This window comes from Suncus etruscus, chromosome 14 (assembly GCF_024139225.1).
Source record: "Suncus etruscus isolate mSunEtr1 chromosome 14, mSunEtr1.pri.cur, whole genome shotgun sequence".
NCBI lineage: Eukaryota > Metazoa > Chordata > Mammalia > Eulipotyphla > Soricidae > Suncus > Suncus etruscus.
In genome coordinates this window covers 51,326,920-51,341,033 of record NC_064861.1, presented here as the reverse complement: position 1 = coordinate 51,341,033, position 14,114 = coordinate 51,326,920, and the positions used below count along the sequence as shown (strand labels likewise).

General features: G+C 47.4%; 1 protein-coding gene across 1 annotated transcript in view; it reads right to left on the bottom strand.

Annotated features, from left to right (window-relative positions):
• The window catches only part of NLRC5 (NLR family CARD domain containing 5), a 57,994-nt gene that overhangs the window by 31,656 nt on the left and 12,224 nt on the right, over window positions 1-14,114 (bottom strand). The window contains 11 exon segments of the mRNA XM_049787402.1: window positions 1,283-1,366; window positions 2,109-2,192; window positions 3,198-3,255; window positions 4,099-4,172; window positions 6,344-6,433; window positions 7,472-7,555; window positions 9,531-9,614; window positions 10,518-10,583; window positions 12,176-12,235; window positions 13,265-13,354; window positions 13,459-13,542. Of these exon segments, the coding sequence (XP_049643359.1) occupies window positions 1,283-1,366; window positions 2,109-2,192; window positions 3,198-3,255; window positions 4,099-4,172; window positions 6,344-6,433; window positions 7,472-7,555; window positions 9,531-9,614; window positions 10,518-10,583; window positions 12,176-12,235; window positions 13,265-13,354; window positions 13,459-13,542 (858 nt within the window).

Genomic DNA, 14,114 nt, shown 5'->3' with positions numbered 1-14,114 from the left:
TATGATGAATCTGGGGAGCGCTGAACTTTGGGGGCCAGAGCTGTGCTCAGTTTCCCAGCTTGACAAAAGTGGCATGCCCAGTGCAAAATGAAAATGTGAGGCTCTTATTCAAAGAATGGGAGCATGGGGCTGGAGAGATAGCATGGAGGTAGGGCATTTGACTTGCATGCAGAAGGATGGTGGTTCGAATCCCGGCATCCCATATGGTCCCCTGAGCCTGCCAGGAGTTATTTCTGAGCATTGAGCCAGGAGTGACCCCTGAATGCTGCCGGGTGTGATCCCAAACAAACAACAACAACAACAACAAACCAAACAAAGAGTGGGAACAGAGCTGGAGCAAGAGTACAGCAGGTAGGGTGATGTCCTTGCATGCAACCTACATTATTTTGGTCCCTGGCACCTCATATGGTCCCCTGAGATCACCAGAAGTGATTACTGAACACAGAACTAGGATTAAACCTGAATACTGTTGAATGTGTGCCCCCCCCAAAAAAAACCAAAACAAAAGTGGAAAGAGAAGCTAGACAGATAGAACAGTGAGTAGGGAACCTTGCACATGGCTGACTTGAATTTGATTCCCAGTACTATGGAGTGATCCCTGAGCACAGAGGTAGGAGTAAGTGTTGAGCACTTACTTTGGGGAAATAGCCCCAAATTTCCCATCACCCAAAAAGGGGTGGGTTTTGGTGAAGGTATTTTTGTTTGTTTTTTCCTTCTCAGGTATGTTTTTGTCCACACCTGGGAACAGTGTGATCAAATTAGTATTGACACAGGTTAAGGCAAAGCAAGGTCCTTAACCCCTGGATTGTCCCTGTGGTCTGATGTAGGTTTGCTTTCATGCAAGAATAGAACTCAGAGCCTCAGCCCTATGTTTCAACACTGAGTTATGTCCCTGGCCCACATCTACCTGTTTTCCATTTGCTACCAAGGTCTTGCCCTTGTCATAACACATGATAGTGATAGACCTGAGACAAGAGCCTACTGTTTCTCTCTGTCTGTGATAAATCTGGGGAGTTCACACACACCCACACTTACACAACCTTCACTCACACCTTCACACATATGCACACATCCTCCACACACAACACACAACACACTTCCATATTACATGCACCCCCACATACATGCAGATACACTTCCAAATATATACACACACCCAAATACACTCCCACACACTCTCACATACACACATTCATTCCTATATACATGCACACATCTTTACACATTCGCACACACAAGCCCCTTGACTGATGAAGCATCCCAGGCTTTCCCAAATACTCACTCCACAGACCGAAGGGGCCCTAGAGCTGGGAGCAGATGAGCCAGCTGGGCAGCACCTTTGTCTCCCAGAGAGTTGCTAGAAAAGCTGGGAGAAAATGGAAATGGGCGGAAGGTTAGCAGCCTGGATGGGCAGAAACTTTTCCTCATCACCACTACCTCCCACAGAGTCATGTAATTTCCTTAGGAAATGGCCTGGCCAAGGATGGCAACCCCTGAGGTTTCTTGGGGAGTCAAATGTGGGGGGAATTTTAGAGGGAAGAGTCACAGCATCCACTGACTGTCTAAGGGCTCCTGAGTTAGTGAGAAAACACTTGCAGGTTGAAATTTTATTTTATTTTATTTTATTTATTTATTTTTTTTTGTGGTTTTTGGGTCACACCCGGCAGTGCTCAGGGGTTATTCCTGGCTCCAGGCTCAGAAATTGCTCCTGGCAGGCACGGGAGGACCATATATGGGACGCCGGGATTCGAACCGATGACCTCCTGCATGAGAGGCAAACGCCTTACCTCCATGCTATCTCTCCGGCCCCGAAATTTTATTTTATTTTATTTTATTTTGTTTTTTGGGCCACACCCGGCGTTGCTCAGGGGTTACTCCTGGCTGTCTGCTCAGAAATAGCTCCTGGCAGGCATGGGGGACCATATGGGACACCGGGATTTGAACCAACCACCTTTGGTCCTGGATCGGCTGCTTGCAAGGTAAACGCCGCTGTGCTATCTCTCCAGGCCCGCAGATTGAAATTTTAAAAGCAACTACCAATACCAAGACCCAATCCCCCTGACACCCACAGACCCCACCTCCTGCCGTCCCATCCCTACCATACTCACTCCAGATCACCCCAGCAGCCGCTTGTTTCCAGCTCCTTGCACAGTTGCTCCAGGTGCTTGGCCTGCAGGTCACAGTGTGTCAGCCTGCAGGGTTGGGGCAGAGATGAGTTCCTGCCAGGCACAAAGGTCCGCACCCCCTAACTGGCAGAGTGAGGCTCAAGGAGGGGGCCTGGGGTGTGCCTGGGACATAGAGGGGATTCAGTCCACAGCACATGGTCAGAGAAGAGTCAGAGAAAGAGACAGTGAAGAGGACAAGGATGCTAGCAGCACAGATAGCACTGAAGACAGACATGGAGGGATGGAGCCTGAGAAAGAGAAAAGATGAGGAGTGGAAAGAGGTCTCTCATACCATGGGGCCATGAAACTACATGTGGAAAGTCTATAAAAAAATCACTTTGAACTTACGGTTCTTAAAAAATATCAGTATCTCATACACCTGGGATAATATACATATTTCTTGGGAGAAAAGGGGTCATGAATGGAATAAGAAGCCCAGGCTCAGAGCACTTGCTTTGCAAATATGAGGTCATAAGTTCCATCCGAGGGGTACTGCATGTGACCTTGCTGTCCACCATCCCTGGCACTGCAGTAACCCCAACTCATGGGTGTGTGACCCCAATGAGCCAGGACAACTAGAACAGCTAGAATGTGTGCAAGTGCCACAATGAAAGATGTGGCCCTCTAGGAGCACCAAAGTGAAGGATGAGAGCAGCGTCACCCGGTGTGAGATCCCCATCATCACAAAAGCAAAGGAAAGGGAAAAGATAAAAACCATCTATGGACAAAAAGGAGAGAGAGGCTGGAGGGAGGTTCAGGCAATGGTTTTAGAGGAAAGAGAGATATGGGTGCTGTGGAGGGGCCATGATAAATCCCCTGGTCCCTGCCCCATCACTAGGACAGATGGACTTTCCACTCTCCATCCAGAGTTCCCACAAGTGCCAGCTGCTGGAAGTCAGGAAGTCACAGTACTGAGCTCAGTACTGAGCTGGGCAGGAAATTGGAGGTGGAAGCCCAAGTCCCTCTCCCAGCTGTACAGTCCATGCTTCCAGAGAGCAGGCTGGAACTCTGGGCCTGCAGGGACCATAGTACCTGATTTTTCGGGTGCAGGTAGGCAGCTCAGACTGTATCTGGGGACTGTAGAGAAATTCTCTGAAAGAGACACACAAAGTGGGGGCTAAGTGACCCCTGTCCACTGTGTTTGTATCCACCCGCAACTCCTGCCCAGTAGTCTCTGTAAAGCAGAGAGACCATTAGGCTCAGTTCCATATAGACTTCCTGACTCCTGACTGTGCCCCTGAGACTAGTCCCTTAGCCCCTCACCATAAGGATGGATGGGCCCCATCTCCGTGTGGGGCCAATAAGTGTTCAGTGAACCTAGGACGTGGACATTGCTCATATCTTCCCCTTCCTTCTCCTCAGGGCTGCTATGGCCAACAGCCCATCTCTAGTCCAGCCATCAATGACTTGACATTACAGAGCATATGACTGTTGAGAAGGAAACAGCTGAGTGTGTGCATGTGCTAGGCTGGGGCTATTCAGGAAGGCACTCTGGAGGAAGCAAACATCCTCAAAAAGATTGGTGTTAGGAGCTGGAGTGATAGTACAGTGGGTAGGGCATTTGTCTTGAACCTGACTGACTTGGGTTCAGTCCCCAGCATTTCCTATGCACGGCCAGAAGGAATTCCTGAGCCACAAGTAACCCTTGAGGATTGCCAGGCGTGAACCAGCCAAACTCAGAGCAGGAGTTTGGGTTTGTGCTAAACCGCCTGGTTCTCTTGGGCTCTGCCCCTGTGTACCATCTTCACTCAGTCTCTTATGCACCACTTGGGCAATTAGGAGGGGCGCAGGGCAGGCTTCCCTTTAGGAATGCATCTTCAAGAACCGATTTGTTTCCTATGCCCGTGTGGGCTGGCCACACCTCTGTGACAGCTGGATGGGATCATCAGCTTTGGAGCCCAGGGACGGTGGCTAGCTGATGATAGGGTGGGGCCCTACCGTTTCTGGGGTCCTGTTGACTCTTTCAGCTTTGGTGCAAAGGAGAAGACCACAGCACTGTGCAGAAGGCTGCAGAGAGAGAAGAGAGGAAGGAGAGTCACAAACCATTTCCTTTTCTTGAATTTTTTTTAGCCCAGGCCCTACTATAGCTGCACTATGGCCACTGGATCACACCCAGTGGTGAGAGATGTGGGTATCAAAGTGAAGAAACAGGCGTGCTTGCCACCATTTGAACTATGCTGTCACCCTGCATCATTTTCCAGGCCCTGGCTCATAAGCTCTTTTGCTAAATTTCAGGAGCATTTCAAACTGGTTTCAGCAGTCTTAGCTTCCTGGTCTTGAAGCCTTTGAAAGATCTTTAAGCTGATTTAGTGATGGGCTGACACCCTCTTAACCTCCAGCAGACTGGTGAAGCTGGGGACTGAGAGTTCTCAGGGCCCACGGGTCCCCCTCACTCAGTGGTGACCTCATGGCCAAGCCTTATCAATGGCCCGAGACTCCACATCAAGGGCTCCCCCTTGTGGCTTTTGCAAAGTCTCACCACCATAGCTCACTTCTCTGGTGAGCTCAGAGGCAGGAGCCAAGTTTTAAGAAAATACAAAACCACCCACATGTCTCCCACCCCATTGAGGTGTCTATAATAATGCTCTGCAGTGGATCCTTCAAACAAATTTTAATTATAGTGAATTTTCTGTCTTTCTTTCTAGAAAGTTAGTGTATCAAGGGATCCATGGAACAAAGGTGGCATCATGTGGAAATTATTGGTGGAAACGGATTGACCATGATACCATCTCCCTAGCCATGAACAAGTCTGAAAAGTTTTATAATAGAAAAATGAAGAATTAGATTCAGGGAGAGGGACCAAAGGATTAGAGCTCATGTCTTGCATGCAGGAGGCCCAACTTTGATACTGTTACCATGTAATTTCCCTAGTAGTGCTGAGAGTGAGAATCAATCCAAAGGACTGGTCTAGAATGTGCCCAAGCATGGCTGGGTGTGGAAAAAACCCTGTATGTCTATATCTCTCTATCCTAAAGATGTATGCCATTATTTATTTGATTGGTTGGTTTTGGAGGCCATACCCGGAAGTACTCACTCTTGGCTTTGTGCTCAGGGATCACTCTTGGCAGGACTCTGAGGACTATATGGGGTGTTAGAGATGGAACCCAGGCCAGCTGCTTGCAAGACAGGTGCCCTACCCACTGTACTATTCTTGTGGCCCCTATGCCATTAACTTTTATGGCTTTATTAAGTTCTTCTTTCTAAGTGTAGCTGTTTATTTAAGCATTGTCTGACTGTTCCTGTTACTTAAGTCACTCCCAGTTTTCCCTCAAGGAAACAACTCTCTGCTAAGTCCAAGCTCTTGTGAGTGTTTCAGGAAATGAGGGAAGAATCCTTCAGAATCCATGGTGGGTGTGTGCACTCTATCAGTATGCACTGATCCAAGGAGGCTTCTTGTTGTACCTGGGAAACTTGTTCTCTCTCTGACTTGATCTTCTTCTCTAGGGGACATTTTTGTTTTGTTTTGTTTTTGTTTTTGTTTTTGTTTTTTGTTTTCTTTTTGGGTCACACCCAGCGTTGCTCAGGGGTTACTCCTGGCTGTCTGCTCAGAAATAGCTCCTGGCAGGCATGGGGGACCATATGGGACACCGGGATTCGAACCAACCACCTTTGGTCCTGGATCGGCTGCTTGCAAGGCAAACGCCGCTGTGCCATCTCTCCAGGCCCTCTAGGGGACTTTTAAATGGGGAGGGGGAGGCCCCTCCTGAGCTAAGGGAACCCCTGGCCTTTACTGTTCAGCTTCTAGACTCACACTGACTGAGACAAACACAGATAGACCATGTCTCAGGGTGGGTGCCTGAGACACAGAACCTGAGCTTATGTGTGGGAAAGCAGGTCACACATCACCTGATCCCTCAGACATGTGACCTCAGGACAAACCAAGAAGGGATGAGGAACATAGATTAGGACAGGAGTTGACATAGATCATGGGAAGCAGGAGAGCATGTGTGTATGTGCATGTGTGTCCCCACTCCTGTGCAGGCCACTCCTGTGGGAAGAAGGTGGGTTGTGACCTGTGAGTCCTAGGAGGTAGAAGGTGTGGGCCACCACATTTGGATCAGCTAGTAACAGAGCAAGGGGAGGGAGGTCCCCAAGTCATGAAGCCAGAATTCCCAGGAAAGAATGATGGGACAGGCCAGGAGCCCTGCCTGGCAGGCATAGTGGAAGATCTTACTTACCTGATGTACAGCTCCACCAGCATTTGGCACCCACTGGCCGCTCGCAGCATGTAGTGTAGACCCGACATGGAGAGTGAGTTGTTGCTAAGGCTGTAGAAACAGGGAGGCAGAGGAGGTGGCTAGAGGCCTGCCTATACAGCCCCAGCCCCCTCCTGATGGCTCTTCCTCTTGGGTGTCTAGGGTTCTTAATATGTGGGTCTCCAAGAAGTGTGACCCACTGGATGAGCTGGACCAGGGTCCCGGGATCTCTGGCCAGAGCAGCTCGAACCCACCCACTGTGATAGCTTTTCTGTGCCTCACTGTCCTAGTTGGTACAATAATCACCACATTCATCTCATCTGAGACACAGGTCACTCAGTGGCTTTCCTGGGCTACATGGTCACCAAGTGGCACAACCAAGATCTATATCCAAAGTCAAGGTCTGGAGGTAGCTGGAAGTACCCTGAAGGTAGCTCAGTGGTAGGGTATGTGCTTTGCATGTATGATTGGTCTAAAAAAAGTAGGAGTGGGCCACAGTAATCCTTGCATGTAGCTGATCTGGGTTAGATTCTGGGGACCCCATAAGGCCCCCTGATTACTACCAGAAGTGATTCCTGACTGCAGAGCCAGGAGTAACCTCTGAACACTGCTGGGTATGACCCAAAGACAAACAAAAAAAGTAAGATTTTAAGTAAAATATGTCAAAGTTCCACCCCACTGTCATCTATCCAGCCAATACTTAATTCTCAGACCCCAACATATTTCAGGCAAACACCTCTTCACCAAATATCACAGCACATCTGATAGCCTGTTCCCCTTTATTTCCATCTTACCACTCCACACTCCTCTCCTCTATCCCAATGTAGCTCCCCCACCCTATTCCCCTACATCCCTCAGCCACTCTGCCCACTACTGCACCTGGGCAATGACCAACTCCACCCCAGGTCTGCTGGAAGGACAAACTGGAACATGAGCCATTCAAGTGCAAGAAACACGCACATATCAGGGGATGAAGAACTGGAGCTAAGACTGTGGCTCAGCCCAGAGTGCAGGTAAGGTCTGAGAGGACATCCCAACTCAATGGGTCATAGAAGATGGGGTGGTGGGAACAGTAGCACATTTTGGGGGACTACAGTGGGGGATACTCACTCCAGCTTCCCAGTGATGTGCAACCGAGCTGCAGCTTCTGCCATCAGTTGGCAGCCTTCATCTTCCAGATGGTTCTCTGAGAGGCTAAGACAGAGGCCCATGGCTAAGATTGCTAGGTTCAGATCCCCTTCAAGGCCTGGCATTCACACAGCCCTTCACTGACCTTATTCCAAGTGCCAAGCTTAACATGAATGAACCTGGCAGGCAGGTCACATGCCTGGTGCTGCCCTTGACAGTTCTATAATGACCATGACTCTACTGTTAACTTCTGTCACCTTGCTAATGAGCTCTGCTTCTAGAGGAGCTGAGGTTTGAACATAGGCCCCTGATTTCAGGACCCATCCTCTATCATTTCTCTATATTTATGCTATGACTTGCTGAGGTGCTTCTTTCTTAAATTTCATAAATTTAAGGGCCTGTGACTAAGACTGGGGGGGGTGAGAAAGCTTCTTTGATTTGTTCTAACTAGTAGGAAAATTAGGGGTTCGATAGTGAGAGCGAATTAGGAGAGATGTTCCTAGCATAGCAGTGTAGAAAGTAACTGAAGGGATGAATGCCCAGAACCAAAACCCAACTTCCTGGTTTTGGCATCTCAAGCAGTACCCAGGAGACTCTAGTGGCCCCAATTATGATTCTGGGCAGTTCTCTGCAGGGGCCAAGGATGGGGTGCTGCCTGGGACTGAAAGAATTGGGAATTACCTAGACCACACCAGAGTCTCCAAGGCTGTACCCAGTGATGTTCAGGAGGACTATGTGGTGCTGGGAATCAAACTTGGGTAGATGCACCCCTAAGTTCTGGACTATCTCTTAGTCCCAGAACTGGGACCAAAGACTTAAGAGTCCTTCTGATAAGAGAGGAACTCAAAAGGACAGTTTCTAGCTGGTATGTGTGCACATCCTTAAGTTCACCTTTCTTTTTTTTTTTGGTCGGGGGCACACCCGTTTGATGCTCAGGGGTTACTCCTGGCTAAGTGCTCAGAAATTGCCCCTGGCTTGGGGGAAACATATGGGATGCCAGGGGATCGAACCACGATCCTTCCTTGGCTAACACTTGCAAGGTAGATACCTTACCTCTAGTGCCACCTCACCAGCCCAAGTTCACCTTTCTTTTCATTAAGGTCACGATACATAATGAACCTCATGTCCCTTCACTGATGCAAATGATACATGTGATGCATGAGTGAGCCTGCAATCCTGGCACCACCAGGACCACACCTTCATGCTCTTCTAACTCCTGGGACATCGTTAGCAGGGCTCTCCACTCCAGAAGTCTCATGGGACCTCTAGCAAGCCCCAACTTTCCAAGAGTCTTCCCAGAAGCTGAATATAGTTCACATATCTTGGGCTGTAAAGGGAGGGTCACTTCCTCTGGAAGACTGTGGGGCCAAGGGATGTGTGTGGAACACAGACCTGAAAGAGGATGTCTCAGTTTTTCCTTGCCAGCTACTGTAAGCAGCTTCATTTAACTGTCTCCATCACATATTCTAAAGATCCTTGCGAATTTATAGGATATTTCAGAAACTGGGGAAGTTTACCACTTCCCAGAACCTTAAATTCTTTCCCAGACCTTGGGTTCACCAGATGATAAGAGATTACAGGGCAATATCTGGGCAGATGGTGAAATCTAGAACCTAAATAAATTAGCCCTAACAAGTCATCTACAAAAAATAAGTGGGGATCCTTTGAGACTTTGATAAGTAACACAATGATGCAGTTTCCTATTAAAACACACACACACACACACACACACACAAATGAGCCATTCTTAACATAGTCCTGTACTAAGTTCCTCCACAACTGGAGAATGATTCTCTTCTACTTGTTTTATAAGCTTTTCTATTTTCTTACTCTGAGTCTGAGCATCTTTGTTATTCAATATTTTATTCTAAAAATTACTGAGCAACATAGAACAGTGAACAGTCTGCATCAGTGAGGTGGCTGCATGTTCTGATCCCTAAGATTGGTTGAGACAGTACAGCACTTCCCCATATACCCATGCAAAGCTCAGGCCATCCAGATCCTGCCCCATTTTTTGCCCAGCCCTTCCCACAATACTCACTCCACTTCCTCGAGGCACGGGGCCTCCTGGAGATAGGCAATGAGGATCTTCACATCTCGGGCTCTAAGCTGACACTTCTGGAGCCTGGGGTGGAAGTGGGGGACAGTGTTCAGGGCAGGAATCTCCACCAAGCCTTTAGTTCTGCAAACTATTGCCAGATATAGGAGCTGACAACTAGGAAGTCAACAGACTGGCATCATCTTATATTGTGGGGTGGTGTTGGGGCTGGAGTGACAGCACAGAGACTAGGATTTTCGTCCTACTGGGGTTTGAATCCAGGTATTTCATATAGTCTTCCTAGCTCAGAACACTGCTGGGTTTGGCAACAAAACTTAAAAAAATATATAGTGTGTGTGCGGGTCTTGGGTCACTTAACCTACCTAAGACCCAGTTTTCCTTTCCATCCAATGGGTATAACACTGTCTATTTCATATGACTTTCAGAGGAATTTTTTGTTTGATTTTGAACCACACCCAATAGCTCTCAGGCGTTACTCATAGCAGGGCTCAGGAGATCATAGTCAGTGTCAGGAATCAAATCAGGGTTGGCTATGTATAAGGCAAGTACCCTATCTACTGTACTATCATCACTCCAGCCCCAAGGACTTTCAAAGGAATTTAAAGGAAGTGGATATAAGAAAACAAGAACTATTGTAGAATTGTAGAAATTCTTTTTGTTTGTTTGTTTGTTTGTTTGTTTAGGCCACACCCACAGCACTCAGGGGTTACTCCTGGCTCTCAGCTCAGAAATTGCTCCTGGCAGGCATGGGGAACCATATGGGATGCCGGGATTTGAACTACCATTGGTTCTGGGTCTGCCGCTTGCAAGGCAAACACCCTACCACAGTGCTATATCTCCGGCCCCAGAATTGTAGCAATTCTTATTAATCTGACAGATGCACCTAATTCAGGCTATATGTCCTCTCCTTTTATAGCTCTACTCTTTGTTCTTCTCCCCACTCTGCCGTCCCTCCCAGTGGAGTCCTACCTGAGACTCAGGCTTCTGTGTTGGGTCTTTTTCTTCTGGCTGGCATTTCTCTCTAGGTCTGAAGCTCTGGCAAGAACACATCAAACAAACACTGACTGGTCTGGCCCAGTGACTGATGGGTCAAACCTATTCCTTGGGGCTGCCAACCTACCAGCCCACAGTAAATAAGTAACTAAGATGACAGCTTGCAGGCACCTGGGTGTTACTCAGCAAAGGGAAAAGTGAACCTTTTTACTTAAATTCAGGCTCAACCACATGAATATGCTAAAGTGCTCTGGGCAAGTCATTCCGCTCTTCAGTCTCCAAGTTCTATTTTGGAGGTGGGTAGGACACTCTGTTCTGGACTTACTGCTGGTTTTATGCTCAGGGATCTACTCCTGGTGGTGTTCAGGGGACGATATGAGGTGCTAGGGACTGAATCAATTGTTGGTGTGTCAGGCAAACTTTAAGTTCCATACTATCTCAATGACATCTCCAAGTTCCCTTTTCTAAAATATGAAGAAAATATGTAGTGCATGGAGTGACTGAAGGATTGAGTGATGTGGTGGAAGGTCAGACACCCTGCACTGGCATGAAGGGAAATCTAAAAAGCAAAGCTGCTGCTATTGTCTAAGATTGTGCTATTTGTAGCTGTGGAGCAGAAGGTAGGAGCATACAGTGTATGTGGGTCCAGCCTGGGGAAAACTCAGCATCTCTCATCTCTCTCCTAGGGAAGGCTAAGTACTGCAGAGAGGCTGGCACTATAGGATCTGGGTTTTCATTTACCTTAGTTTTCACTGTCTAACAGAGCTCTCTGAGATGACAGTCACAGTTTTATCTGTGTCATCCACTATGGAAGCCATTGACCACCCATGGCCATGAACTTGAGTATGCCTTATGTGACTGATGAACTGAAATATTCTTTATAATTTTGTTTGTATGGTTTATTAGGCCACATACAATGATGCTTAGGGGTTAATACTGGCTCTGCATTCAGGAATCACTCCTGATGAAGCTCAGGTTACCATATAGGATATCAGAGATCAAACCATTTCAACCATGTGCAAGGCAAACACACTACCCACTCTATTATCACTTTGGCCCCTATAATTGTTATATATTGAAATAGTCATATATCTAGTAGATGCTGTATTTGATCTGCATCTCTATAAGGCAGAGACTAAATGACAATAGACAGATGAGAATGTGGAGCTGGATCAGGGAAAAGTTTCCCAAGGTCGTACAGAATTTGCCATCTCTGAACTCCACAGGGCTATGTGGGAAAGTGATGCTTTCTCATAAATAGGCAGTTTCCCAGTCTCCACTCTGCCAAGGATGACAGGCTGGAATCCATGTGGAATCTGTGTAGAGTCATAATTGCTTCCTCTCTTTTTCATCAGGAAGAGTTTTCCCTGCTGAGTAATGCCATCTAACAACATTGGCATATTCTTCCAGAGAATCAAATTTATTCCCAAACTCTTGGAAATATGTTTCCTCAGCAAGAGGTTTGATATAGTCAAGAAACATTAAAGGAATAAAGTTCCTTTGCTGATACAGAGCAATAATTTGTTCCTTAAAGCAAAAGTCCCCACAGTTCAGGTCTTTATTTGTCCAAGAACATTTGGACTTAGGTTAGTGATCAGAACAAGTCTGGATCCAGCCCCTTGCTAGCTTCTTACCCTTGAGGCTCTGTAGCTGTCTCTGTGGTCGGGGAGAGAAAAAAGACGAGGTTCGCCTCCCTGCAGGACAGATACCAAGCCATGAAACTTGTGAATAGAAAAATAAGCACATTTCTTCCTACCGGTACACCACTTGCTTTCATAAACAAAATTTGTGTATGTTTTTATTTGTTTGGTTTTTGTTTTTGTTTTTGGATACAACTGGTTGTACCAAAGCATAATCCCAATATGGTGCTGAGGGGACCATGTGGTACCATGTAGAAAGCTCTGGGCCCATGTATGCAAACCATTCATGTTGTTCCTTTGAGTCATCCCCCACAGAAAAAATATGATTTTTGCATTGACAGAGAAATAATAGAACTGGCAAGAGAACTTCAAATCAGACCAGTAAGATTGTAACCACTCGATTAGATAAATTTTGAGAGTTTTTAGGAAAACAATTCTTATAAAACAGATAATAAAAGTTATCCCCGCAGAGAGTTTTCTTTTTTTAATTTTTTATAAGCCACATTGTTTTAGGATGGGGAGCGGTGACACTTAACCTAAGCTGGATTCAAAACAAGTCAAGTGAGCTGAGTACCATGGAGAGCGACACACAGGTTGGGAGGGCTCGCTCCTCCTTGGCCTCTTAGCTCCTGCTCTTTCCTTCTCAGTTTGCCCAACCGCTGTTCCTCTGTCCATTTTTGTTTGTTTGTTTGTTTGTTTGTTTGTTTGTTTTTGGGCCACACCCCACGGTGCTCAGGGCTTACTCCTGGCTATCTGCTCAGAAATAGCTCCTGGCAGGCACGGGGGACCATATGGGACGCCGGGATTCGAGCCAATCACCATAGGTCCTGGATCAGCTGCTTGCAAGGCAAACACCGCTGTGCTTATCTCTCCAGCCCCTCCTCTGTCCATTTTTACAAGTCCCCTATAATTTGCTGAGTTCCAGGTGCCAGACCTGAGCTAGGCTTTAGAGACACCAATGTAACACAGATGCAGGCATTCTCGTGTGGACCTGGCAGTCTTGGGTTTTCCTTCTTTCCCCCTTTTCCACTTTCCCCTCCCTTTTTCTCAGAACCCTAGGGACGAGCTTCCACACCTGCTCACCTGGCTTGCAGCATCCTGATGGCAGGGGACATGACCGCCATCTTTGTCAAGCGGAGTAGGGTCACCACTGAGACATCATTGCGGCTCAGGCTGCGGAGACATCAGAAATGAAATCTCTCTCTGGGGCACCCCAGCTCTCTTTACTCTCATGGGGCAGGAAGACCAGTGAGTCAGATGGAGGGAAAGCTACGTACTCGAGCTTCTGGAGGCATGGCAAACGCAGGAGAACCTCCGCCATGTCTAGAACTTCCTGGTCCTGCAGCTGGTTGTCCTGAAAGCTAAAGATGGTTGATAATCAGCCCTTCAGTCCTGGGTTGGGGCACTTGGAAGCTTAGTTGGTAAGTTGGTGGCCAAGTGACAGAAGTGACCACCCTCATGCAGAAGACACAAGATGGGGGACCCAAAACAAGTGCATGACCTGCTCCATGGTACCCAGCAAGAACAGCTAGAAGGATAAGGCCCTTGTTGCCTCATTTATTTCTTTTCCCTTCCCTTGTTCCTTCCTTCCTTCTTTCTTTTCCTTCCTTCCTTCCTTCCTTCCTTCCTTCCTTCCTTCCTTCCTTCCTTCCTTCCTTCCTTCCTTCCTTCCTTCCTTCCTTCCTGATCAGACATTACTCCTGGGGGCTTAGGGAGTAATATAGAGTGCTGGGATTCAACCTTGGCTACATGCAAGGCAAGTGCTCTATTATGTATTATCATCATTCCAAACCCCTGTTGGCTCATTCCTATCCTAGTTCAGTGCTGATGGGGATTTCTTGTCTGAGGGTGTAGGGACCCAGATGATGGACTATGAGAGCCTCCTTAGGAAGAAGGAGATCCAGTGCCCTGCTCTCAGAGCTGTGTCTGAGAT